Source organism: Indicator indicator, chromosome 2 (assembly GCF_027791375.1).
Source record: "Indicator indicator isolate 239-I01 chromosome 2, UM_Iind_1.1, whole genome shotgun sequence".
NCBI lineage: Eukaryota > Metazoa > Chordata > Aves > Piciformes > Indicatoridae > Indicator > Indicator indicator.
The window spans coordinates 5891470-5915254 of record NC_072011.1 but is presented as its reverse complement, the minus strand read 5'-3'; the positions used below and the strand labels follow the sequence as shown (position 1 = coordinate 5915254).

The 23785-nt window shown below is 40.5% G+C and overlaps 1 protein-coding gene across 26 annotated transcripts in view; it reads left to right on the top strand.

Moving 5' to 3' along the window:
• The window catches only part of SNAP91 (synaptosome associated protein 91), a 77836-nt gene that overhangs the window by 15410 nt on the left and 38641 nt on the right, over positions 1-23785 (top strand). For 17 of the 26 annotated variants that reach the window (XM_054394477.1, XM_054394468.1, XM_054394486.1 and 14 more), the window contains exons 2-10: positions 8305-8447; positions 9736-9811; positions 11726-11828; positions 14008-14101; positions 15425-15536; positions 16914-17020; positions 18322-18363; positions 21969-22039; positions 23497-23524. In XM_054394477.1, coding sequence (XP_054250452.1) covers positions 8305-8447; positions 9736-9811; positions 11726-11828; positions 14008-14101; positions 15425-15536; positions 16914-17020; positions 18322-18363; positions 21969-22039; positions 23497-23524 — 776 coding nt within the window. Of the gene's footprint in view, positions 1-8304; positions 8448-9735; positions 9812-11725; positions 11829-14007; positions 14102-15424; positions 15537-16913; positions 17021-18321; positions 18364-21968; positions 22040-22496; positions 22503-23496; positions 23525-23785 lie in introns of all 26 variants that reach the window. The other 9 variants (XM_054394503.1, XM_054394494.1, XM_054394459.1 and 6 more) reach the window with 2 other exon arrangements.

The following is a 23785-nucleotide window of genomic DNA, read 5'->3' as shown; positions in this document are numbered from 1 at the left end:
CACTTGCACTAATCTCAATGACGGAACTCCAGTGTAAACACTAAAGGTAATGCACATGATTTTCCCCCAGAATCAGTGGAGCTGTAAGTTACTGTGATGGTTTCAAAGACTGTCTTTTTAATTTTTCTTCATAAAGTTCAAGCAGAGAAAGTGGAAGAATGTAAATAAATCACTATTGGGTGTAAGAAAGCAAAATAATGATTATTCTAAACTCTTCCGTTGGAGAGATAGAAATGTTTAAGAATCACTACCCAAAACAAAGCTCACTCAGTCTCAGCTTGCTCGGCTTCTGTCTGCCTGCTTCTTCTTTTCTGGCTGAATATAACACATACTGACCTTGACAAGCTAAGTCTAACAGCCTCTCTGCTTCCTGACTCTCTGCCTTCTGCCAGGGGAGTCTGGGGGGAGTCCTTCTGGATGGGGGGGGAGGCCCCTTGGGGAAAGGCCTTCTGGGGAAGAAGCACAGCCCCTCGAGGGGAGGGGGAAGCCAGGGGGCTTGGTTGTGTTTTTCTGTTACAGTTCCATAAACTTCTATCCTGGAACTTGGAGTTGCTTATGCCTTTTTTTTTTTTCATTTATTTTTTAAACACAGTGTAGTCATGCTTTTCCCCTATTATTAGTATGTAGGGAGACAGCTGCTGTAGTTGTACCCTTTCATATCCTGTTAGAAGACCATCTGACAGTTGGCTTTTATTTTCTTCTTTCCAAGAGAGCTGCACCTGAACCTCTCAGGAGGAAAAGCCATATGTTAAGTGATTAAGGACAAAAAGGGATACAAATCCAACATAACTGGTTTAATACTGCTAATGAGCTGTGGCTGTTTTCACAGAGGACTGAAAGCCAAATATCTTGCCTTAATACAGTAGGGAAGGAAGGGTGCAAGCAGTGTGAAGGTGCATTGGAATAAAATCCAGCAGTGTATATGGGCAGCTGATTTTTTTTCAGCTTTGTTTTCAAAACAGGTATCTGGTGGTGCAGGAAGTGGTGTACTATTGCACTTAAAAGGGAGTAGTGTGATAGTAAGATGATTCAAAGGCTAAATAAACTCTCATTTTCAGAAATTGGAGGAAGTTCCAAGAGAAATTTGCTGGTACTTGAAGTCATCTGCCCTGCAGACTCTTCATGTGATTGATAGGGATGAAGAAACTTTTTCTCTTCTGCAAAACAGTATGAGCATGCCTGTGAGTAGACAGAGAGGAAGAAATTGTATATAAAAGGCCGTCATGATGTGGGATTACAGGATGTTAGGGGTTGGAAGGGACCTCCAAAGATCGTTGAATTCAACCCCCCTGCCAGAGCAGGACCATAGAATCTAGCACAGGTCACACAGGAACACATCCAGACGGATCTTGAAAGTCTCCAGAGAAAGAGATTCCACAATCTCTCTGGAGATACAGATATGTGGTTCAAAGGCTGGCTGCCATCACCTCTCAGACTTAAGGATCTGCAGCAAGTATTTGTCCTCACAATAGTCTGAAATCTGTTTGGGAGGAAGGAGATCTGTGAAGTAAAACTGGAGAGTGGAGATAGCCAGTCCCCTTAGATATTTGTAGTCACAAGAACTGTAGCTGCTTTACTTTATGGGAAAGTCTTTATGGTACCTGGAGTACAGTCTCTCTGTGGAAGATTTGGTTTAAGTTTTTTGAGTTGAAATAGACATGAAAGTGCATAGGCAATATCTGGAAGATGCTGGACTTTGATTAAAGGGTAGACTTGCTAAGGGCAAGGAGACATGTGGGAACTCTCCATGCAAACTTTTGAGGCAGAAGGTGGAGACAAACATGAATTGGTATTCTGCAGATTATGATGCATGTTTATAGAGATTGGGCAAGATGGGGGTGAAAAGAATAGATGGTAAGCTTTAACCCCTCAGATAACTTCCCACCTCTCATTTGTGGAATTGCTTGGTAGTCAAAGCAAGCAACATTAAAGTCACCTAATGTGCTCATGAGCAATTATGTAGAAGCAGAAACTGGTGACTTTGTTCTGATTTTCAGTACTGTTTTGTGGTCAGTCTTAATGTAGACCTGGAAGTTCAGCTTTTTCATTGGTGAGCAGTAGCTTCCTTATACAGTTACATGTCTTACACAGGAGGACTTGTACTGTTACTTGCCTGTTTCACTTTTTTGGTTGAGGTTTACAAGCTTACTTAGGCTCCTTCTTTTAGTTCTTGAATAGCCCAGATTTGGAACTGGCATGCCTGTTTCTTTTATTTTTTTTTTCTCTTTTTTTTTCTCTTTTTCCCTCTCTCTTTTTCCCTCTCTTTTTTCCCTCTCTTTTTTCCCCTCTCTTTTTTCCCCTCTCTTTTTTCCCCTCTCTTTTTTCCCCTCTCTTTTTTCCCCTCTCTTTTTTCCCCTCTCTTTTTTCCCCTCTCTTTTTTCCCCTCTCTTTTTTCCCCTCTCTTTTTTCCCCTCTCTTTTTTCCCCTCTCTTTTTTCCCCTCTCTTTTTTCCCCTCTCTTTTTTCCCCTCTCTTTTTTCCCCTCTCTTTTTTCCCCTCTCTTTTTTCCCCTCTCTTTTTTCCCCTCTCTTTTTTCCCCTCTCTTTTTTCCCCTCTCTTTTTTCCCCTCTCTTTTTTCCCCTCTCTTTTTTCCCCTCTCTTTTTTCCCCTCTCTTTTTTCCCCTCTCTTTTTTCCCCTCTCTTTTTTCCCCTCTCTTTTTTCCCCTCTCTTTTTTCCCCTCTCTTTTTTCCCCTCTCTTTTTTCCCCTCTCTTTTTTCCCCTCTCTTTTTTCCCCTCTCTTTTTTCCCCTCTCTTTTTTCCCCTCTCTTTTTTCCCCTCTCTTTTTTCCCCTCTCTTTTTTCCCCTCTCTTTTTTCCCCTCTCTTTTTTCCCCTCTCTTTTTTCCCCTCTCTTTTTTCCCCTCTCTTTTTTCCCCTCTCTTTTTTCCCCTCTCTTTTTTCCCCTCTCTTTTTTCCCCTCTCTTTTTTCCCCTCTCTTTTTTCCCCTCTCTTTTTTCCCCTCTCTTTTTTCCCCTCTCTTTTTTCCCCTCTCTTTTTTCCCCTCTCTTTTTTCCCCTCTCTTTTTTCCCCTCTCTTTTTTCCCCTCTCTTTTTTCCCCTCTCTTTTTTCCCCTCTCTTTTTTCCCCTCTCTTTTTTCCCCTCTCTTTTTTCCCCTTTACGTTTCAGGCATTACTTACATCACGGAATAACAGAAAAATCAGGTTGGAAAAGACCCTCAGGATCACCAAGTCCAACCAAGAACCCTACTCTACAAAGTTCACCCCTAAACCATATCCCCAAGCACCACAACTTGGGGATATGAGGCCCAGGGAGGGACTCAGCTACCTCCCTGGGCAGCACATGCCAATGCCTGACTATTCTTTTTGTGAAAATTTTTTTCCTAATGCCCAGTTTAAACCTACTCAGTCGCAGCTTGAGGCCATAAATATTAAATACACAGTTATAAGCAAGAGAAAACACTTAAGAAGACAATTGTAATGCTCAACATAATAGTGAGGAAGGGGAGTTACTGTCAAAGAGATTTGACAAAGATTAGGAACTGAGTGTTAGATGTAGCTCAGATGCTGAGGTAACTCGCATGTTAATTCAGCTTGGAATGACAGCTGCTCTTTAGTTGACACTGACATCCCTCTGAACAGTCTTGTGCTGTGCTGCTGTTTGTCTGCATACTGAAGTGTAAGTTTTAAATAATTTCCTTTGAACTGGGAAATCTTAGATCTGTTCGTTAATGAAAAACCTCCCACAAAACAAACAAACATGCAAAAAATACCCCCAACCAAAAAAACCCCAAAGCAAACAAAAAGAACACTCCCCTGCCCCCCAAAACCCCAATGAAATGAAAATACCCCCCCCCAAAAGAAATCAACAAATGATCCCAACAATGACCAAAACACCAAAACCGCAGGCAAACTTTGCCCACACCTACAATCTGAAAAGATGAAGGAGTAAGAGAAATTCTTTAGTGTTGTATAATCTCTCTCATTAAAAAAAAAAATCTCAAAATCAGGAAGTAGTTTTTAATGAGATTGAAGAAGTCTGAAATTCTGAAACTTTCTTTTCGGTTCTCTTTTTTTTTTTTTTTTGTCTTATGATCTTAACAAGCACCAAAACCAGTTAAATCTTTCAGTGATCTCTTTAAAAGATCAGGGGAAGCTAAGGTGTTGTAACTTACTTCAGTCTTCCTCGCTGAACTCTCTACTGATGATCCTCAGTTTGACAGGTTTGTCTTAATTAAAGGTGTAAATCATACTCCAGCTTTGCTTCTTTTCCCTAATTAAGCTGCAGGTGTTTTAAGACTGGGTCAGAAATTTGGGTAACAAAGGAATTTAGACTGGTGTTTAGATTTCAGTTATAGTGTCAAGGAATTGATCTGTGTGCATTGATTTTGCATCTCAAAACTTATCTGGACCAAAAAAAAAAAAAAAGATACTGAAGGCCAAATTACAATTTTGAATAAATGTTCAAAATGGCAGCTACCAAAATGTGAAGAGAGGAAAAACCAAACATCTGGAACAGATTCAGAGGAGGGCCACAAAAGATGATCAGAGGGCTGGAGCATCTCCCCTGTGGGGAAAGGCTGCAAGAGTTGGGGCTGTTCAGCCTGGAGGAAAGAAGGTTCTGGGGAGACCTTATAGCAGCCTTCCAGTACCTGAAGGGTGCCTACAAGAGAGCTGGGAAGGGACTTTTTACAAGGTCTTGTAGTGAGAGGATGAGAGGGAACAGACTGAAGCTTGAGGATGGAAGATGTAGACTAGGTATTAGGAAGAAATTCCTTACAGTGAGGTTGGTGAGACACTGGAACAGGTTGTCCAGGGAAGTTGTGGATGCCCCTTCCCTGGAGGTTTTCAAGGCCAGGTTGGATGAGGCCCTGAGCAATCTGGTCTAGTGAAAGGTGTGCATGGTGGGGGGTGTTGGAATTAGATGATCTTTAAGGTCCCTTCCAAACCATTCAATGAATCAATGAAATGGGAGAAATTATGTATTATGATTTGACAATTATAACTTAGTCCCACAGTACTTACACCCACACTCAAATGAAGGGTATATAAGTCCTCATTCTCCAGCAATTTCATTTCTGTGAAGGTCACAATGAAAGCTCTTGCTGCTACTGCTTTACAATCCCTGATTTCTTGCTCTGCTTGGAATTTGCGTTTGAGCTCAGTTTCTGGGTTTGGGGATTAGCTGTCTGTCTACTTGACATGGGTGCTTGCACTAGCAGAAACTTCATTGGGAAGGTACCTTTAATCCCTGTTTGTCCTACTTGTGTGTACCTCAAATGAAATCAACTTTGTGAAATTATTTCACATGGCTTCTGATGGGCTGTTCTTCATCTGCTATTTCTTCATGTTTTCTGCTTTGTATTAACAAATTACCTGTGCCTTTCTTTGAAGACTGAACTTCACTGACTCTTTTGAAAACCAGGTTTCTGTCCCACCCGTAAATACCTGAATCTATCTCTTTTGAAAATGTAGTTTCTGGATTTTCTTTTTTGTTGTTGTGTAAGTTTTCTTTTTCCTTGTACCTATCCTTCCCTACCACACTGTAGTAAAATTGATTTTTACCAAGTCTTATTTTAAAATTTAGCTTAGCCACCAAACTCTGCTACTCAGTTTATTGAAGTTAGCTGTGCTTGTAAGGTGCTTCAGATGCTGAGGATTGCTTGTTAAGCTGAGACTATGGTAGTGGGGAAAAAAACCCAGTAAGCTTGAATTTGTTAGCTTTGTGGCATGACTTAATGGGAAACAGCTCTGCAAGAATTAACCTCCCATCTCCTTTTTATTTTTTTCCCTACTTCAAATGAGTAAAATCTTTATGCATGGTTTAATTCTTTTCCATGCAGTGTAAGTAGTAGGCTTAAATTTAATCATACTTCTCTGCTCAACACACTATAATTACACATGTCCTAAAACATCCAAAACTGCAGGCTGAGATGCTATACCCTCCAGCAGTTTGGGGAGTGACTGAGTGACTTCAGGAGCAGTGCCTTGTAGCTTCCATTGCCAGCACCGCTGTGGGTGAACTCCTCACAGATTTTATTGCTTGACATCTGCTGACAGCATCCATGATTCATAGCACCCCTGTTCCATACTGAGCTATTTATTGAAGCTTAGGACTGAAAGCTTGCAAATTTGATGCATGTTTCCTTACACTAAGGACAAATGCTGTCATCTGAAGTGAAACCTCTGAACAGGGTAAACGGTGAGCAAGCCACTTGTGACTGTCTTCTACAATGCATTAATCAGCTAATACAGAATAAAAGATTACTGGCCTGTTTGTACAACAAGATCGAGGAGAATTGTTGGAGCTCTGTGAGCTTGAACTGCTGTCATTCAATAGCATGACTTTACTACTGCATTGCTTTGTCTGCAGAGCTGCCTCCTCCAAGGATAGTATTACTGAGGTTTACAGAAGTTAACTTTACATTTCACAAGGTGTTCTGCAAAAACACTGCAGACACCGACAATCAAAGCAAAACATGATAACAAAAATTTTAAAATAGGTGAACAGATCACATAATTTGTCTGATCTCATTACAGAAAAACATCCCACTGACCTGAGACTGAAGATGACTTGCAGCTTTTATGCCCCCACAAAAGACAGTTTTCACAAGCTTCTGACTCTCAGCTATAGATTTATTGTATCTTAAATGAGTCCGTTTAATAGAAGTAAAAACCACATAAAAATCACTTGCCATGAATTAAAGAAAAAGAAATTGCTAAACTTCTGAATGTTTCTATACAGCAGTGTGAGCTTCTGCAGGCACTAGGTGGTTATCAACAGCTGATGCAACTCACCAGTCTGCATAAACAGACCTCTCCGCTGGACTTTGTCTGCAGAGGCAGATTTTACTATTTTACAGCAGCCTAAACCTTGCATTCCTGCTGTTAGCAGCATCAATGCACTTCCTTATGTGGGGTTGTGTTGGGTGAGGAAAGCCAGTCTGCAAAATGGTCATCCCACTGCCCGAGTGATCCGAACTCCTCTAGAGTTCAGTTACAGCAGACTCACATAGTTCAAGTGTGCAAGAATAAGTCACAGAGTAGTCTGTCGGCCTCTAGAATAGAGTATCTGTCATCACTGAATGACTTGTAATGGATGGATGAACATATCTAGCCTGGGGGCAGGGGAAAGAAACACATGGAAAATTATTAACAAGGATTGCTGTCCTCTCAGGGAAAGTAAAAGATATTTTCACGAGTAGCACTGATAATGCTTAGACTACTAGTTAAACTTCTTAATTTTTAACTTTTTCTGCTTAGATTTTCAAATTTTAAGCCTCTTCCCTACAATTAGATCTGTGTTGTGTGCCCTTTTTGTTTTGCATGAAGTCATCTCCTGAAGCCTTCTTAGGGCCATGTCTGGCATCACGCATTTGCAGTATGTGGCTTCCAACTGTGTCTCAAATATAGGTAATGGCTTGTAGAAGGTCATTGCTGGCTGCTTAACAAGTCTGTAGGTAATCAGTGATGCAGTAAATCAAAGATCATATCAGTAGGTGTGGGATATAGATGCTAGTGGAAAGCTTGCTGGCCTATTTATGATTTAAGTACTTAACCTTAATTTCATGGACTCTGCTGAGCAAGTCTACACCTTGCTAATCTACAGGACACAAAGGTGTATTTTATTCTTGTTGCCTAAGGCAGTCTAATGTCTTGTCTTCTACATAAAGTACAGTTGCTTGCAGAAGGCTATTATTCTTCAGTATGAACTGATGTCTATTTGGCCTTTTTTCCTACTGCTGAAGAGGTCTTAATGCATGTCTGAGTGTACTCTTCTACTGTCTAGATCTGTAGAGCCTAAGTGTGCTGTAGCAGGCTGATGAAACTTGTAACTTCTGAGATACGTCTGTTTCTGGTGTTACCTTCTTTGCTGATGGGTTCACTGTGCTTGATGTTACCTGTAACTGAAGAATTTAGTAATATGTACTCATCTAACCCAGAAGTAGTGAACTGCCCCAATTAAGTTGAAAACCTGCAGCAGTAAAGACATGTGATGTTGTGCACCCTAACTTCATCTAGGATGAAGGCGGAGAAAGGTTGGGACATAGCTCAGGGCAGAATTACTGGACAGCTAGCACTGATGGTTGGAAGAGTAGGACCAGTGTTGCTGTCAGCATGTAATCTCAGGTTTAATCTCAGTTGTTTTGTTGTGGGGTTTTTGTTTTATTTTGTTGTTGTTTGTTTTGTTTCGTTTTGCTTTTCTTAACATGTAAAATGTAAGTAGTGAACTTGCTCTTTGTCACAACCATTGCCCACAGCTTGGTGGGCTGAGAGCTTAGCCATGCTCCAAACTTTTTTTATATCTTAGTTGTAGCACCTAACACCTTCCTCTTCTCTCTCTTACAGACTTGATCCAAGCAACTAACGAAACAAATGTGAATATTCCTCAGATGGCTGATACACTTTTTGAGCGAGCAACAAATAGCAGCTGGGTGGTCGTATTCAAAGCCTTAGTTACCACGCATCACCTAATGGTTCATGGCAATGAGGTAAGTGTAACTGGCTTTCTCTTGAGACCACATTGGCACTGAACAGACTCCAAGAGGAAAACTTTACTAGTGCAAAGGCATCTCTTCTGAACCAGCAAGGACATCAGAACACTGGGCAAGGGTGATGCTTGATGAGGAGCAAACTTACCTTTAACAGTCTGGTTGGAGGTGTGCCGATTATGGCTCTTCATTTACAAAACCATAGCTTAAGAGCAAGCAGCAGCCTGTTCCAGGATGTTGACAATTTATGTGCTCTCTGGAAACAGAGCTATGAAAGATTAAAACCTACCTGGGATGTAGGAAGAAATTCTTCACCATGAGGGTGGTGAGACACTGGAACAGGCTGCCCTTGGAGGTGGTAGAAGCCTCATCCCTGGAGGTTTTTAAGGCCAGGCTGGATGTGGCTCTGAGCAACCTGATCTAGTGTGAGGTGTCCCTGCCCATGGCAGGGGGGTTGGAACTAGATGACAGTCGAGGTTCCTTCCAACCCTGACAATTCTATGTTTTGGCTGTAGTCAAAGTTGATGTTCTGCTGCATGTGTACCTCCATCCCAATAGCTGCGCTCTCCGCATAAGTGTTAAAATCTTTACCTTGAGCTGTAAATTCAACTTGATAGCCTTTTGGATTGCTTTTTCTTGCCCTTGCTTTTTATTGACCTACATAGACTGGTATATCTGTGTAAAAACAAGAAGCATACTTAAAGAGCTTTCATATGACTACAAAACAATTCCTCTCTGGCTGTACATAAAGTGTTTTCATGCAATGAACTTCTCCAGTGTCACCGCATAAATTTTTACTCTTGTCCTGTTTTTCCGTTCCAAGTATTTTGGCCAATATTCTGATTTGATTTCCATAACTATTTCAGGCTGTTAGTTCCTGTACTTGATGTGGGGCCTGCTTGTTATTAAAACAGACCCTCAGCTTGGCTGAAACAGGGTTGAAAAATCTGGGACTAGTCTGGATATGCTGCTTTGTAAGCAGATAAATCTTGTGCCTTCCTCAAATCTCTTTGAGAATTAGCCATTTTTATTGCTCCTTCCACAGCAGTCTGGTTGGTATTTTACACAAAATCTGGTTTTATGTATGCAGTAGGGTATTGAGTAGAGATTCAGGCTAAGTGTAATTAATCTGAATTAATGAAAAAAAAATTTGAAGGAGGTCTTGCAGCCTAAGACAAAAATCTGGGTTTTCATGTGTGTGTGCTGGAACTACACTGGTGATCTTCTGGTAGGGGGTAGAAAGCCTTCAGCTACAGCCTGAGATAAGAAAATGACTTTTGTCTTGCAGAGATTTATTCAGTACCTGGCTTCTAGAAACACATTGTTCAATCTCAGCAATTTTCTGGACAAAAGTGGATCTCATGGTAAGAATGTCTATCATCTTAGCAAGATTCTAAATAAGATACTATTGTTCATTTGCTCTTTCATTCATAAGATGCAGATAATGCAAAAATGTGCTACTGAAGCCTTTTTATGAATACTTAATGAATACAGGAGCTCAAGCAAACTGCTGGATAACTTCATTACAAGGTTTCTCAGTTCCTGCAATATTTTTCACTCAAAAGGTGAAACTGTACAACTCCTCCAAAGTGCTGGTTGAAATCAGGATTGGGCCAAACGCCTCTTCAACTGTTACAGCAGTTAAGGATGAAATGGATTACTTGCCATTTAGTTTTCCTTGCTTTTCACTCAATCTTAAATGGTAATTTGGTTGCTTGGGGACATTGCATGTGTTAGGAGTTGTCTAAAAATATTTAATTGGGGAGATAGGTGCCAAAAGCACTAGCTGGTTTTGATTTGAGTAGTGAATTTAGAAAGGTCGAGATAGAAATGAAGGAGAAGCTTATGAAGTCTGCTTTTCTCCTTTGACTCTGGAATTATTAGTGATTTTTCCTGTTCCTTCACTTAACAGAGGAAAAGCTTTTTTTCATGCTTTCTCCTCAACATGAGGAGAAACTTCTTTACAGTGAGGGTGATGGAGCACTGGAACAGGCTGCCCTTAGAGGTTGTGGAGTCTCCTTCTGTGGAGGCTTTCAAAACCCATCTGGTTGCATTCCTGTGCAACCTGTGCTAGATTCTATGGTCCTGCTCTGGCAGGGGGGTTGGACTCGATCTCTGGAGGTCCCTTCCCACCCCTACAATCCTGTGATCCTGTGACTAAGAAAAACATCCTACACATTTAGGGATACTGGTATTTGGCACCAATTCTTTTAAACACACACTTTTGTTTTCTGTGCTACTTTTCTTTGAATTTAAATTGCCATTTCATAGATAATAAACCAGTGTTTCATATATGATGAGTTGGTAGTGCTAAGCCTGATTTGGCAAAAATATTTAGTGTTGAGAGATACTAAGGAAAATAGTCAGTGACTAAGTCAAGGGATGTAGATTTTAACAAAGGTAATAAACTGGGAGTTGTACTGAAGAGGAAAATCAGTTGCCTTCTGCACACATTTCTGTAACTTAGAGAAAGAAACTTAGAAAGAAATACCTAAAGCATAGACTAATACTAACTGTTCAGAAGTCTTACAGGCTTGAAGGTCACTGAAGTTTGAGGCTGCTTGTGCAGTATTATGTGCCTTGGAGGTCTCTGGTGTAACAGTTCAAAGAAAGCACTAATCTCTCTGAACGCTGTCATAATTTCTTTATTCTGGTGAATTTAGGCATTTGGAAGGTCCATGTAAGAGTTGGAGTGACTGCTAGATGTAAAATAGCAGGAGTGTTTTAGTTGAAATCAATCTTTAACCTGGAAGTCAAGTACCAGTTAAGTATAAACTTTTTGTTATGTTGGCATTTTCACCATTAATAGAGAGGTAACTAATTTTGCTATCCAGTAATATTACCACGTAACTGTAGGAGCCACTAGCAGGTTTCCCCAGGAACCATGCCACTGGTGCATTGGATGAATCTGTTGGAAGCAGAGGACATCAGCAGATTGTTTTGGTGCAGCACTGCTACTTTTTCTTCAGAAGCTGTAAGATGTCTTGTGAGGCCTGACCTGTGCGTGGAGTTCTGTAGTGCAACAGAGTTCAGATAACCTTAGGATCTACTGACTGGGTCTTTCAAGACCCATCTGGAAGTGTTCCTGTGTGACCTGGGCTAGATTCTATGGTCCTGCTCTGGCAGGGGGTTGGGCTTGATGATCTTCGAAGGTCCCTTCCAACCCCTAACATCCTATGATCCTATACCTGTATGTGTATTGTTCACTACAAAAACCTCCAAACAAGCATGAAAATAAAGTGTAAAATGTGTAACTGTTTTTTTTTTTTCCCCCACAGGTTATGACATGTCCACCTTTATAAGGCGTTATAGTAGATACTTGAATGAAAAAGCATTTTCCTACAGACAAATGGCATTTGACTTTGCAAGGGTGAAGAAAGGGTAAGTAAAATGCACAGATGCAAATTGCTGGGGTTGCCTGACCTGTGACAGTCTTGTTTGTGGCATTATGCTTAATTGAATGTCTCAATGACCTCATTCTTATATTCCTTGTTTAGCCACAATGAAACACTAGAATGGTTTGATCTCTTAAGCATTTGTAAGTGATTTAAAAATTGCATGAGGAGAGGAAGCACTGTAGGTAGTCAAGGCAAACGCTGAAGACTAAAGTAAGGTGGCTTGCAAAACTGGGGGGTTCTAAAGCTAGCAACCAGACTGGTGAGGGGGTGGAGGGAAAGTCATATGAAGAGAGGCTGAGGGAGCTGGGGGTGTTCATCCTGGAGAAGAGGAGACTCAGAGGGGACCTTAGCACTCTCTACAACTACCTAAAAGGAAGCTGTAGTCAGGTGGGGCTCAGGCTCTTCTCCCAGGCAGCTTGTGACAGGACAAGAGGGCATGGCCTGAAGCTGCTCCAGGGGAGGTTTAGGTTGGCTCTTAGGAAGCACTTCCTGACAGCAAGGCTGATTAGGCACTGGGATGGACTGCCCAGGGAGGTGGTGGAGTCTCCATCCCTGGAGGTCTTGAAGAAAAGCTTGGATGTGGCACTTGGTGGCATGGTGTAGCAGATGTCATGGTGTTAGGTCATAGGCTGGGCTGATGATCTCAGAGGTCTTTTCCAACCTCAATAACTCTGTGATTCTGTGTTAAATCAACCTGTGTTTAGGATTTGGAGAAGGAAATGTTTCATTACAGTCCAGACAGTTCCCATAAGAAAGATGACCAAGTACAAAGGAAAAATGAGGCGACCACATGAAGTACTTAGCAGGCAACCCAGCCAACAGTTATAAACTGTTCCTGGAAAGGCTTTTTATGATGTTATTTCTGGTGATCAGAACAAGGTGCTGCCTCAGAGTATAGCATGAAATAAGAATATCTGTATGCATTTTCAGAGGGGAATTGCAACACCTGTCTCTGTCCAGAACAGGGCAATACATAGTAGTGGTTGTGCAGGTCTGTGACATTCAGAGATAAAGGCAGCATGTGTGAAGAATGCTGTAAGGCCGTGGCTGCAGTTAAGAAATGCTACACATCCGGTTCTGGCTCCTCAGTTCAAGAAGGACCTCAGGGAACTGCTTGAAAGAGTCCAGCACAGAGCCACAAAAATGATGAAGGGAGTGGAACATCTTCCTTATGAGGAGAGACTGAGGGAGCTGAGGGCTCTGTAGCTTGGAGAGGAGGAGATTGAGAGGTGACCTCATTCGTGTTATAAAGATGTAAAGGGTGAGTGCCAAGAGGGTGGACCCAGGCTCTGCTGGGTGATGCCCAAGGACAGGACAAGGGGCAGTGGGTGGAAGTTGATGCATAGGAAGTTCCATGGAAACGTAAGGAAAACTTTTTTCTCCTGTGAGGGTGGCAGAACACTGGAACAGGCTACCCAGGGCAGTTGTGGTGTCTCCCTCTCTGGAGATACTCAAAACCCACCTGGATGTGTTCCTGTTGACCTGGTATAGGTGATCCTGCTTTGGCAGGGCAGTTGGACTGGGTGATCTTTGGAAGTCCCTTCCAGTCCCTAACATTCTGTGATGACTGCTGTGTGATTGCTGAAGTAACAGTTCAGGATTGTTAAGGCAGGTTGAAGTCAGTGGAAGTATAATGAAGGAGTAATGCAATTAATTTGTACCCAGGAATACTGAGGAAAGTGTCCTAGAGTAGGCAGCTCTAAGCGAAGATTTTCCTGATTTAAATTATCACTAAATTGACATACCTGTGTTGTGGCATACGGTGGAAAAAATGCCCCCAACCTATAGAAATTTTTTGGTTTTTGGTCTTTTGTGACCATAAACACCTCATTAAAAAGGACTCTTCAAAATGAGTTGTCATTAGTTATTCAAAACAAAGTTAATGCACAAAGGCTATCAGTATTTCCTGTCAAGTTTTTTCCATGAAGAGATCAGTCTTCTGCATTCATCACTGTGTCACCAAACCCTTCTTTGATTGCTGTGAGGAAGGGTTGCTGTATGAAGTATTTTCCCTGCTAGCTCTTGTTGTGGGTAGCAGGAGAATCAGACAGTGCTTTCAATGTTTGAAATAGCAGCTTTAAGCTCAAATTTTGACAACAAATCAGTTTGAGGAGAGGGAGAAGGGAAACCCCATGGCTTACATTCTGTATTCCCTCTTGTAGGGCTGATGGTGTAATGAGGACAATGGCTCCTGAAAAACTACTGAAGAGTATGCCAATATTACAGGAACAAATTGATGCACTACTTGAATTTGATGTATGTATTGAAGCTGACACAACATTGACTCTAGGCAGTGGCTTATAAATGTTGCATTGTAATTAAAAAAATTTACCTTGTAGGTAATGTTTTACTGAGCCTCACATTTTGTGGGCGAAAAAATCTTTTTTTTAGTGTCCCACTGAGGTAGAGTGAGGTGGAGGATGACCCTTTCCTATATGTGCAGAGTGTGCAGATTCTAGTTTTTTGTTTCTCTGTGGAGAGGGTGGGGAAACAGCATGGGCAGTGAGGACTCTTGAGGAATGCTGACTCAGAGGTGGGAGTTTCATCTTCTGTATCAGTGAGGAGAAAAAACAGATGAAGCAAGGAAACTGAAGCTTTTAATTTTTTTTTTCTTTTTTTGTTTGGGTTTTTTTGTTTGTTTGTTTTATTGGGTTTTTTTTCCTGGTGGCAAACAACATCTCTCTGAGGGGTGTGGTGTGGGGTTGAGGGGAAGAAGATGACATTAAAATATCACGTGTACATTGTCTGGCTTCCTCAAAACCTTCTTCTTGTTTTTAACATGGACTGGATAAACTTTGGACAATTCATCAAAATAATTGTCTACAATGTATTTCTAATAATGTTATGAATGTTGATGTGATTATTTATCTACCTTAAGGACAAAAACAGGAGTCTGTTGTTATAGGAGATACAGGGTGATGTTCCAAAGAGGTCTTTGAAGGAATTCATCTTGAAGTACTTATCTACTTATCTTCTGTTGGGCAGAAGGATACACTCCAATGTGGAAGGCAGGGTCCACTACAACTTTCAGAGGAAAGCCTTAGAAATACACTAATGTGTTTTTCTTGCTTAAATGGCTTGGAAATTTTGGTAGTGGTCTTGAAAGACCACTTGTTGAATAAAGAAGGCTCTTTTGAAAAATAAGCATTTACTGTCTGCCCAAGTTAATGTGAGAGCTGGGAGGGTCTTGATATCATTAACCCAACTGTATTACTTAGTAGATTAGTGAGATTTTTTTTTGTCCAGCTGTGCTGGAAGCTGACATCTCCTGTTCAGTTTCATTAAAGCTTTGTTAACAGTATCTCTGGCTTCCTCTTTGAGGTAGGTAAAGGAGTTGACTTAAGATATTTACCATTGATGGGGGTACTGCTCTGCTGCAATGGATTGTTCTGGAGTGGTGAAAAAAGCAATCCTTGATCTGCTAACTGAATCAAAAGCAGCCTTTGCTTGGTTTCTTTGTGTGAAATCTTGTATTCAGTGCTTAATTCTGTCTTTAACAGCATCATATAGCTAGTGCAAACTAAAACTTCTGATTGCATTCACTATGCCTGTTGTAAATAATTGATATTTTATTTGTAGGTTCATCCAAATGAACTGACAAATGGTGTCATAAATGCTGCATTCATGCTTCTATTTAAAGATCTTATCAAACTTTTTGCTTGCTACAATGATGGGGTTATTAACTTACTAGGTAAGTAACCCGCTGTCTGGGTTTCAGATCTGCTTCAGGTTTATTTTAAATTTAAATTAATAAAACTGAATACATTTTTCATGACTATTCTACTCTGAAGTGAGAGAAATCTTTAAGCCATAACCTCTTACATTGCTTTTCATCTGATTGACATATGCCCTTAAAATTGTACAGAAGTCTACTAAAAGGTATTGAGTATTTTTGTGCCTAAAGAAATGTACAGTGCTGGGTGAGCACTGTAATATGCAAGGTCTGGCAAGGTTAGCAAAGCAATTTTTGCTGTTTGATTGCATTTTTAAGATTCTTATGTTGTAAATGCTATGTTGATAGGCTTATATGAAGTAACACACTCCTGAATAACATTCCTGATCTGTCTGAAAGCATGACTGCCAAAACTGGATCTTCTCCAGATCCCTACCTACCATCAGCCTACAAAGTCTGCAGGAGGCTCTGAGCACATTCTGAAGCTCAGACAGCTTGGCATGTTCACCAGCATAACATATCCTAAGATGTCCCTGAAAAAGGTTTTGTTATGAAGTCTAAAACCAGGAGTTGATGTAAACTGCAGGAAACATAACTGACCTTGTAGAAAATGAGCTTCAACTGTTAAAACTTGAGAGAACTGCCACTAATCTATAAAGACAGCTGAAAACTGAGATTGCTTGCCCAGCATGGCTGACCTAAAAGTGGAGAGAAGCTGTGGGTAGAACAGGAAGAAAAAGAGAGGCTACAGAGACTGAACAATACAACTTCCTGAGCTGTAAAGCTCAGACAATTGTTTTGTACCCATGGTGCTTCCTAGTGGTTTCATGTAAGTCAGTCTCATGTGTTTTGACTGAAACTACAGGCATGGAAAGCTTATGGGACAGATACAAATGTGTTGGGCATAACAGTTGGATTTGGGATTTCATTGTCTACCACTACTGAAAGTTCAGATTGAAATCTGTGGTAGTTTTGCTTGATAATGGATTTGAGCCAACTTTAGAGAGCTATCCAAGTGGAAAAAGTGCGGTTCCTTGGAGTGAAGACAACTTGGAAGAGAACATATTAACATATGTTTAGGTATCCTTAATTACTTCAAACGTTGAGTTTGATAGTTACTTCACCTGCTTAATTTTATCTTTAAAACCTTGGTTTGCATCACACACAATGATGCAGCTGATTGGGGTGCAATGTTCCAATCTGTATAATTCTTCAGGAGCTCAGCAAGTCCAGCTCCTAAATTCCAGTAAGGACCAAGAACACCACTAGATTAGTATCCAAACAGAAAAATGTTAATGGGGTGCGATATGCTTGACATATGAAAACAAGAGTTGCTGATGAATGCAGACCTGATATAAGATCTCTTAACTGAAACTTGCCAAATTATTTCTCTAGAGAAATTTTTTGAGATGAAAAAGGGGCAATGTAAAGATGCTCTTGAAATCTACAAGCGATTTCTTACCCGAATGACCAGAGTATCAGAGTTTCTTAAAGTTGCAGAGGTAAGTGACTTCCAGTCTTCTGGAGCCTGCCACTTAAGTATTTTGTGGATTTTTAAATGCTGATATAAAATATTGATTGCACTTGGCAAGCATCTGACTCACTGTGTATAAATGTGAGGCAGTATAGAAGATCCTCTATCTGCTTAATCAGATCATCTTCAAGTAGTTAAGCCCTGCTTAGGACTTCCACATGTCTCTATTCTGCAGCCTGCCTCAGCTTTCCTGGTAATGTAACAGATGATATGACTTCAGCCATATCAGTGTTTCTTGGAAATGCTGTGATTAATGCCATGCTTCTAGGATGGACTGACCATTAGAGAAAGATACAACAGTTAGGCATAAAACCATAATAATTTTATAAGTCTGCTTTTTAAGTCTTTGCAGTCAACTGCAAGTTAACTGGGATGTGAGATTTCCCTGGGTTTGGTCCTTCTTATCATCCTCTTATGTGGATAATACAAATATTACATGGTTAATTAACTCTTTTGATGGGCTCTCATTGGTGGTAGCTGGCTTCTTGGCACAAGATGCATATTTTCTGTTTCATGCCTCATTATCATGGACAGCAGTAGTGAGCTGGATAAAAACTTTGTCTCTTTGTTAATTTATTTAACTATGGAAGAGCCTGGTAGACTCACAAAAGGCTTGTAATGTCTGATGTGGATGTTGAACTTGAGGCAGTGGGGTACTTTAGACACCTATAGGTCAGCTTTGCAGGACAGGGATTATTGTTATTGCAGGATTACTAGGTGCAATGGAGTTTGTTCCTCAAAAGCTAAACCAAAGGGCTCTCTGAAGAGCCATAGTGAAACAGTAAGATTGCTAAGAGAACATTACAGACTTAGACCTCATCTTGCTGTATTTGAAATGTTAGCATTCCCAGAATGGAAAAACAAAGTGACTCGAGCTTTAGCTTTTTTTTTTTTTTTTTTTTTTTTTTTTTTTTTGAAGTGATGTTTTTTAGGACTTGCTTCTTGGTTGAATTGCAGAGAGCTAAATCAGGATAGTCAGGTGTCTGGATAGTATGTTTGGCAGTTCACTAGTGCTTGCTGTCCTCTGAGACAACAATATATGACCAGAAAGCACTGGATAGTTAATGTGTGTCAACAAAACAAACCAGACTGGTGCATGTTGTTGAAGGGAGCACTGGAAAGATGGGCATTTGCACTTACTGACTTCGTAGTCTTTTTATGAAAGATAAAGTGCCTTACAGTTTGCAGAGTGCACCACAGTTCTAGTCAAAATTAGTGTCTGCTGCAGTGGAATAATGCACTTACGTTTTACCTCCTTTCTATCCACAGCAAGTTGGAATTGACAAAGGTGATATCCCTGATCTTACACAGGTAAGCTTCTTCTGTAGTCTCTTTTGGATCTGTGTATTAACTAGAAGCTCTGTAATTGGAAAGCAGATGGGGAATGAAAATGTCTGTAAGAAGAGCCAATGGGATCCTGGGATGTATCAAGAAAGGTGTGTCCAGCAGGTCTAGGGAAGTTCTTCTACCTCTCTACTCTGCCCTGCTGAGACCACAGCTGCAATGCTGTGTCCAGTTTTGGGCTCCCCAGTTCAAGAGAGACAGAGAACTGCTGGAGAGTATCCAACAGAGAGCCACAAGGATGATCATCCCCCTTGAGCATCCCCCTTATGAAGAGAGACCTCCCAGTCCACCCCTGGACCTCTCTAGCCTCTGGACTCTATGGTTAAGACATCTAAGACCTTAAACCCATAACAACTGTGGTGTGATTTACTTTATGATCTCTTCCTGACACAGCCTTGATCCAGAGATGAAATTCAGAGCAGCACTAGCACTACTCTCTTGGTCTGTGTACAGTGAACTTGAAGTTTAAATGCAGAAATTGTGGCTTGATTGCTGAACTTCTCTGTCAATGTGAATCAAAACTTTCAATATCAGAATTCTCGCTTCCTTTGGAAGGGAAGTATCTACAATGATCATCTAGTCCAAATGCTTGACCACTTTAGTGGTCTTCTCTAGTAGTTCCTCATAGCTGTATTCTCCCAAAGGTTGTGTGGGACTCAATGTGCAGTACATTGTGCATAAGACCTAGGCAGTGTATTTCAGTGAGAAATAAAGAAAGGGGGAACGATAAATCCAAATTTCAGCTAATAAGTAATATATAGTCATATATAATCTCAATGGTATACCTCAATTCCTAAAGCAAGCCAGGGCACTTGTCAGAAGTATTCCACAAGGAGCTGATTGTGTTGATGTGTGTACATACTCTGGAAATCTGAACAAGTGATCACAGTGCTGAAATACAAACTGATAGCTGTCATCTTTGGACTTCCTAGTTTGGCTGTAGGGTTTTGGAGGCTGATGGGGCATCTTGGCAACTAAAGAGCTTGGCTCATTTTTATTTATTAGCAATTCTTACTATGTCAGTTTTTTCCCAGATAGCTCATGGGGATATCTTATCTAAGGTTCAATCATGATGCTGGCTGATCTGTTAAAGAAATTTCATATAGAAGAGTAATAGAATCGTGAAGGTTGGAAGGAACCTCAAGGGTCGTCTAGTTCCAACCCCCCTGCCATGGGCAGGAACACCTCACACTAGATTGGGTTACTCAGAGCCGCATCCAGTCTGGCCTTAAAAACATCCAGGGATGCTGCTTCCACCACCTCCCTGGGCAACCTGTTCCAGGGTCTCACCACCCTTACAGTGAAGAACTTCCTCCTCACATCCGATCTGAATCAACCCACTTCTAGTTTTGATCCATTCCTAGTCTTATCACCACCTGACACCCTAAAAGAATTTAGTTGATGTTCAGTGTTGCAAATTGGATACCAGGAAATATTTAGTTTCCAACTGTTGCATCTGGGTAAAACTTTTCTGAAACTTCCTTTGTTAATTCTATTTGATAGCTTAGTTTCATATGACCTCATTATCTGTTAAGAAACCTGTGATCAATATATTAGCTTTTTAAAGTGTGTAGAGGTAATCTGCAACAGGAAATAATGGATTTTTTTATTTTAAAACAAAACTATCTACTTACAACCTGTGTCTGCTTAAGCATCTATCTTAGCTAGAGGTGTCTAGCAGTAGGATGAGGGGGAATGGTTTTAAGCTGAGCGGGGGAGTAGGTTTAGACTGTATCTTAGGAAGAAGCTCTTCAGAATGAGGGTGGTGGGACTCTGGAATACATTTCCCAAGAAGGTTATGAATGCCTTCTCCCTGGGGGTGTTCAACGCCAGGGTGGATGAGGCCAAGAGCAGCTGAGTCTAGTTGAGAGGTGTCCCTGCCCATGTCAGGGAGGTTGAAGTAGATGATTTCTGAGGTCCTTTTCAAACTAAGCCATTTTATGAAGTTTTTTTTCCAAGCAAATGAGAGTTTTTGGTCATCTTTTTTTTGCTGAAAAATTCTTACAATTCTTACAAAGGAGAAACTTCTTTACAGTGAGGGTGACAAAGCATTGGAACAGGCTGCACAGAGAGGTTGTGGAGTCTCCTTCTCTGGAGACTTTCAAAACCTGCCTGGATGTATTCCTGTGTGGACTACCCTAGGTGATCCTGCTTTGGCAGGGGGTTGGACTCAATGATCTCTTGAGGTTCCTTCCAACCTCTAATGTACTGTGATACTGTAAGTCACTTGTGTTTAACCAAATTCTTTCTTGTGCTCAAATCAATTGAAAATGAATAAATAACACCTATAAAAGCAGCAATGGTCAAAATGCTTTTGCACTGCATATGTGCTTGAGACTTATTTAAACTCAAGCCATCATTTAAAGATTTGGGGGGGGGGGGGGGTGGCATTTTAAATTTCAGCATGTGTTGAGTTACCTTACTGTTCAGTGTTAATGCCAAGATTAATATGCAGACACCACAAGTACACTTAGCTGTGCACTGGTACTAGCCAGGTACAAAGCATCCTAAAAGAGTTGATTTAGCCAGCTTAGCTGGTTTGCAGCATGCTGTACACAGGAGCAGTGGGTTGTCTGTTTTCAGGCATTGCAAGCTGACTTTGAAATTAAAGCACTGTTTGTGAAAAACACCATAGGTATTGCTGTCAGGAATTGGGGTTGATTTGAAAGAGACTGATAAAGAAACTTGCCCATTTAAAGACTGGCGTTGATGAACTGGTAACCCTAATGAAATACTTGACTATTTTATGCTACTGTATCCCTCAAGGGTTTCCTCCTTGCTTGTTTATCTTGTAGGAGTTTATTTATCTGAACTCTGTTTTAATACTGGAGTAGCTAAGCACACTGCCATTTGCATTTATTTACTAGTTTTTCCTATCTGCCATTTTAACAGCAAGTGCATGCCTAGGGGTATTGCCTGACCACAAAAAGGTTCATTAAAATAAAACCTGAGATCAGGGAGGCTTGAAAAATCTTCGTTTCTGCAGTTGTCTAAAATAGGAATCTCTCTGAATTTTGAGTTAGCTACTGGGCTTAGTAGCCTGTGCCTGGCTACCATTTGAGAAGAAACAGCTATCAATTTTTGTGCTGCAGGGATTCTTGAACCACAGGTAGCAGTTTTTAGGGACATTGGAAAAAGACTTTTCCTTTGGTTTGTTTGGCCTGCAAATACCAACTAACCCTCTGATCGTGAAACAGGTGTCAGAGGTCTGACTAAAAGGATAACCTTAAACCTATTATACCTAAAATTAACCCTGTGCATGCCTGTGCTGTGTCAATGTTTAACACTTATTCAAAGCATCAGGAGCAGCACTTTCTGGATTTGGGCTTCAGGTGCTGTTTAATGGAGGTAACTATTTTCTCTTTGCAAATTTGGATAGCATTATTATCTTTCCAAAGTTGTCTTTGCCTGACTACTTCTAGCATGGAAGTCCACTGTTTTCATAGTGCTGTAAATAAAATAGCAGCCTGAGTATGCACATGGTAGACTTCGAGGAGGTTGGTGCTGGGTTTCAAAGTGTTGTTAGGTTAATGCAATGTGTTTAGAAGTGTATCTTTCTCTTTGCATTCAAGGCTCCTAGCAGTCTCATGGAGACCCTTGAGCAGCATCTAAATTCACTGGAAGGAAAAAAACCTGGCAACAAGTAGGTATATATTTTGTACCATGTAGCAAGGCATAATCAAGACTAGCTGATGTTTGGGTTTGCCTTTCCCAACCTCCTTCTGTCACTTAGCTGGAAAATAAGCTGTGCTAAGACTAGGCTTTTCCTTGCCCTTACAAAGTCATCTTAATGGCAATTTTTTTTTTTTTTTTCCTTCCTGGAGGATATAGGAGAACAACATGCTGAACAGCTAGAGACTTCCCAAAATGAAGTAAAATTAACTCTGGAGAACTCGTAGAAGGAACTTTTTTTTTTTTTTTTTTTTTTTTCTGCTGCTAAGGGGTTTATCATCAAAATTTATTTGTTTTCTAATTGCTCTGCATCTTCTTATAGATACTTGTAATGAGTAAGTTCTTATTAGATACTTGTCATGCGTAAGTCTAGGAAGGGTTGAACTAAACCTGTGTTTTCTCTTTTACTTGCTTTCTTTGCAATTTAGTGAAGGGTAAGTACATGTGCTTACATATCATTTGCATGCAGACATGCTTATGCTTTGTTTGTTTTGTTTATTTGGGGTTTTTTGTTGTTCTTTGTGGGTTTTTTTAAGATGGCTTGAACACTTAAATATCCTTTTAAAATGGTACCTAAACTGTTGCTTGCTTTTGTATGTAGTCACTAAGTTATTTTTGATTATTTCTGTCATAGCTGCAGGTCTTCTTATCAGTTCTATAGCTCCTAGGGTTTATCCAATTCAAGTAACCTATAGGATTGATGCTAATTCAATACTGCTGCAATTTTAACTTCAACTTCTCCTTTAATCTCTTAGATCAAAGCAGCTTTAAAAATACATATTTCCATACCTCATAATAATGAAATTAAACAAATGCAGTGATGTAACTTATGGTTAAGGCTCTGACAATTAGTGCTAGTATGATTTTATTGCATGTGGGAAAACTTTCAGCTTGGACTTTCCAACTGTAGCCATGTTTTTAAGTATCATTAAAGTAACTCTGGCTTTCTTTAAAAGAACAATAGACTTTGAAAATTTCCTCACCCATCCTCAGAAGACTTACATTAGAAAACTGCTTCCATATTTGTGTTTTTCAGCTGCTGTTGCATGATTTTGTAATATGGTGGCATCTTGCCCCAGCAACTCTTTCCTGCTGGCTCCTGTAGGACCAAAAGCCAGACATTTGCATGCATCTCTGCCTTTCCTCCACTCAGAGCCTATTTAAAAGGCAGAACAACCCTGTGATATTAGTTATTGTAAAAGATTCATTTGAAGTAAAAACTTGCATTCCTTGTCTAAAGGGACACAAGGAAGCTTGAAGAAATGGAGAGGGCATGCGATTGTAGAGATCTTTGAGAAGCTGTCATGCTTAGTTTTTGGTCTTGTTGCAGGAGTTTTGATGACCAGAAACATAGTTTCCAAAAGTGTATTTATCTGACATTCCCTTTCCACCCCCTATTCCCCCATTCCCCCTTTTTTTTTTCCCTAGATCTGGGGCTCCTTCTCCTCTGAGCAAGGTAAATACTGCCAGCTGCTGTACTAGTTAATTTGTGTTCAGCTGATATGCTTTAGAACATTTTAAGGGCATAAAGAGTTACATTTCCACCCTCTACTTTGCTTTTTAGGCTTCACCACCTAGGCCCTACCTAAATGACAAAACTGCATCTTTTCATGGTGGTGTTGTAAATAATGGCCCCATGAAAATGCTTCATGGTTCTGAAAGGCTACAGTGCTTACACCAGAGCAGGATGCTAAGCAGCTTTGCCAGGGTTTGATGG